The sequence below is a fragment of the Mandrillus leucophaeus genome, unplaced genomic scaffold (assembly GCF_000951045.1).
Source record: "Mandrillus leucophaeus isolate KB7577 unplaced genomic scaffold, Mleu.le_1.0 Scaffold13, whole genome shotgun sequence".
Taxonomy (NCBI): domain Eukaryota; kingdom Metazoa; phylum Chordata; class Mammalia; order Primates; family Cercopithecidae; genus Mandrillus; species Mandrillus leucophaeus.
The window spans coordinates 2,839,168-2,843,561 of NW_012101254.1; the positions used below are offsets into that span (position 1 = coordinate 2,839,168).

Consider the following 4,394-nt stretch of genomic DNA (forward strand, 5'->3'; position numbering starts at 1 on the left):
AAAAAAAAAAAAAAGAAAGAAAGAAAACCAATGCAGGTGAAGGTGTTACCAGGAAGTTAAGCATGCCAAAAGGTGTTCCGTGCGAATGAAAACCTAAAGCCAAGGTACCACATAATCACATTACCAACTAGTTGGGTAATACTATATGAGCCTTATCTTAAAGTTAAATGAAATGCTACTGCACAATAGAGCATCAATAAGTTAAAAATTAGAGTGCACAAATCCCAATCAGTGGCAATTCCTGTATAAAGCAAAATATTCACTATCAGCTGTAAAGTTTGCCCAGTCAAAATGTATGATTAAAATCACTGGATTGGACAATCTGCGTTTTTTAAAACAATCAATCTCTAAAATACCTTTTTAATGTAATGAGGCGTAAGTTTTCTTAGTAAGATTAAACAGATATCTAAGTAGATAAGCAAGGGAAAATAATAGTTGGTGAATGTCTGTAAAGCTCTTCCCATATTTCACTTTTAAAAATGTTTAGGGAAAAAAATTAGAAGTATTTGCCATTATTCTAGCGAAAACAAACAAACAAAAACAAAACAAGCTCAAAATAATTAAACAACCAAGCAACACTAAAACCACATTACACAGATGGATCATCATGCTTTCATCTGGTTTAACTATCACATCTAGTTTAACTGGGATGCTCTTCAACTTTAAAAATTGTGATACATGAAGATGTAACTTTAATGGATAATTTTGAATTTGGATTTAACTTTGTTGACTATAACAGAGTATACTTATTACAATACAGTGTAGCACATCTTTCTATTAGAAAAAAATTTAAGATCCTTTACCCGTCTCCTTAAGTTAAAGGTGTGACATCATAAAGGGTGTCAAATGGCTGGATGGTTTTACAGTGCACACTTATATATTATGAAGATGTCCTTAACAAATCTGACGGTTTCTTTACAGAATTCCTTTCTTCACCTTTTCTTCGGTGGATTAGCTGTTCGAGGTGGAGTGACAGGACGTCCAGAATTCAGTCCACCATACTGGTACTTAGCTTTCTTTTCAGATGGTTTCAATATCTTAAAGTAAATTATTAACAAATAATGTTATTCTTTCATATACAATAAGTTAAGAAAATTGTTACAATTGCGAGTTTTTTAAATAAATGGCATAAACTGCAAAAGTGCAATAAAAATGTAGAATAGCAAAGCTCCATAAACATTTCTTACATTTAAAGTGTGCAAATGTCTGAACTTTCTCATTCCACTCATATTTTAATAACAAAAGTACACTAACTCTATCAACTATCCAATCCTTAAAGTAAAAAACTTTTTAAAATTAGTGTATCTGTGCTGTGAGGAAAAGAACACTGGTTTAAGAGTCAGAAGATCTATGTTGTCATCATAATTCTGATATAGTAACTTAGGAGGGTAACTAACTTACAAGTCACAAACTCTTCAGATCTTATTATTTACATATAAATAGATCTTTTTACTTAAAAAACAGCTTTATTGATATAAATCTAATTTTAGAACATTTCTGTCACCCCTAAAAGCAAGCCCGTTCCCATCAGCAGTCACTCCCCATTCCTGCTCTCCACTCTCTAACTAACTTTTAGAGTTAGTTGCTCTAACTCTAAGCAATTACTAATTTATTATCTGTCTCTACAGAATTGCCTATTCTGAAGATTTCATAAAACTGGCATCATATAATATGTGGTCTTTTATGACTGGCTTCTTTCACTTAGGTTTTCAAAACCAGTTTTGAAGTATCAGTCCTTCATTCCTTTTTATTGCTGAGTTGTACATTGTACAGTCCATTGTATGGATGTACCACATTTATCCATTCAGTAGCTGATGGACATCTGAATTGTGTGAATTTTTCAGCTATAAGGAATAATGCTGTTGTGTACATTTATGTAACAGTTTTTGTGTGAACATGTTTTCATAATCTTGGGTATACACCTAGAAGTAAAACTGCTGCATCATATGAGAACTCTATCCCTACCATTAATGTATGAAGATTCTAATGCCTCCAAATCCTTGCCAAAACTAGTTACTGTCTGGCTTTTTTATTATACTAATTCTGGTGGATGTAAATAGAGATTTAACTTACATTATACATAAAAAAGTCATGATTTTCCAAAAATAAAACAGTATAGGAAGACAAAGTATTTTTTAAAAAACTATTTAGAATATAATAGTGCCTCAGTGAAAAGAAGATATTAATCCAACACCACTATGACAACTGCTGGAAGGATAAGGTATGGTTACTATATTTAATTTGTAAATGAGCAACCATTTACCATTCAATTGTACTAATTGATGGAAACAGTATAATATGATAAAGAGAAAGAGGAATGGGAAAGCCCCAATGCATTTTAAGAGAAATATAATGTGTGTACATCATAGACATAGAATAGCCTTTGCAAGAGCAAAGTACTGAAGCCGTTTTACTCAGTGAACAAGAATGATCTATAGTAGCACACTACAGCTAAAACTGGCTTCTTTTTAAAATGTAAATGTTGAAACCAAAAGTTGGTTCTTCAAAAGAATAAACAAGATAGACTGCTAACTAGATTAAGAAAAGATCCAAATAAGCGCAATCTGAAATGACAAAGGTGACATTACAACCAACCCCACAGACATGTAAAATATCTTGAGATTATAAACATCTGTGCACACAAACTAGAAAACCTAGAAGAAATGAATAAATTCACAGAAACACGCACCCTCCAAAGAAATGAATAAATTCATAGAAACACACGACCTCCCAAGACATGAATAAATTCAAGAAACACAACCTCCCAAAAAAATGAATAAATTCATAGAAACACACACAAACTCCAAGATTGAACCAGGAGGAAATTAAAATCCTGAACAGAACAATACAAGTTCCAAAATTGAATCAGTAATAAAAAAATCTATAAACCAAAAAAGCCCTGGCCCAGAAAGATTCACAGCTGAATTATATCAGATGTACAAAGAGCTAGTACCAAACCTACTGAAGCTATTCCAAACAATCCAGGAAAAGGACCTCCTCCCTAACTCAGTCTACAAAGCCAGCGTCATTGTAATACCAAAACCCAGCAGAGGCACAGTGAAAAAAGAAAACCTCAGGCCAATGTCCCTGATGAACACAGATGCAAAATCGTCAACAAAATACTGAAACCGAATCCAGCAACACATCAAAAAGTTAACTCACCACAATCAAGAAGGGTTTATTCCTGGGGTGCAAGGTTTCAACATATGTAAATCAATGTGATTCACCTCATAAACAAAATTAAAAACAAACACCATATGATCATCTCAATAGATGCAGAAAGGCTTTCAATACAATTCAACATCCTTTCATGTTAAAAACCCTCAACAAATTAGACATCGAAAAATTAGAAACATACCTCAAAATAGTAAGAGCCATCTGACAAACCCACAGCCAATATCGTACTAAAAAGGGAAACGCTGGAAGCATTCCCTTTGAGAACTGGAACAAAAGACAAGAATGACCATTCTCACCACTCTCATTCAACAGAGTACTGAAAGTCCCTGCCAGAGTAATCAGGCAAGATAAAGAAATAAAAGGCATCCAAATAAGAAGAGAGGAAGATAAACTATCTTTACTGATGATAATGATTCTATACATAGAAAACCCCAGACTCTGCCAAAACGTGCCTAGAACTGATAAACAACTTTGATAAAGTTTCAGGATACAAAATCAATGTATAAAAACCAGTAGCATTTCCATACACCAAAAACATCCAAGCTGAGAGCCAAATCAAGAACTGCATTTACAATAGCCACAAAAAGAATACCAAGGAATACAGCTAACCGAGGAGGTGAAAGATCTCTACAACTATAAAGCACTGCTCAAAGAAATCAGATATGATACAAACAAATGGAAAAACATTCCATGCTCATGGATAGAAGAATCAATATTGTTAAAATGTCCATACTGCCGAAAGTAGTTTACAGATTCAATGCTCTTCCTATCAAACTACCAACGTCATTTTTCACAGCATTAGAAAAAAACTTTTCTAAAATTCGTATGAAATTGAAAAAGAGCCTGAATAGTCAAAGCATCCTAAGCAAAAAGAACAAAGCCAGAAGCATCACACTACCCAACTTCAAGGTATACTATAAGGCTACAGTAACCAAAACAGCATACTGGTACCAAAACAGACATATAAACCAATGGAATAGGATGGAGGCAGTCAGAAATAAAGCTGTACTCCTGCAAACATCTGATCTTGAACAAAGTCAACAATAACAAGCAATGGGGAAGAGACTATTTGATAAATGGTGCTAGGATAACTGGCTAGCCATATGCAGAAGACTGAAACTGGACCCCTTTCACCATATACAAAAATTAACTCAAGATGGATTAAAGATTTAAATATAAGACCTCAAACTATAAAAATCCCAGAAGAAAACCTAGGA

The 4,394-nt window shown here is 33.6% G+C and overlaps 1 protein-coding gene across 1 annotated transcript in view; it reads right to left on the reverse strand.

The window, feature by feature from the left end:
- Positions 1–327: 327 nt before the first annotated feature.
- The window catches only part of PPP1CB (protein phosphatase 1, catalytic subunit, beta isozyme), a 26,442-nt gene continuing 22,375 nt past the window's right edge, over positions 328–4,394 (reverse strand). The window contains exon 8 of the mRNA XM_011972576.1: positions 328–1,037. Coding sequence (XP_011827966.1) covers positions 933–1,037 — 105 coding nt within the window. The 3' untranslated portion in view covers positions 328–932. The remainder of the gene's footprint in view (positions 1,038–4,394) is intronic.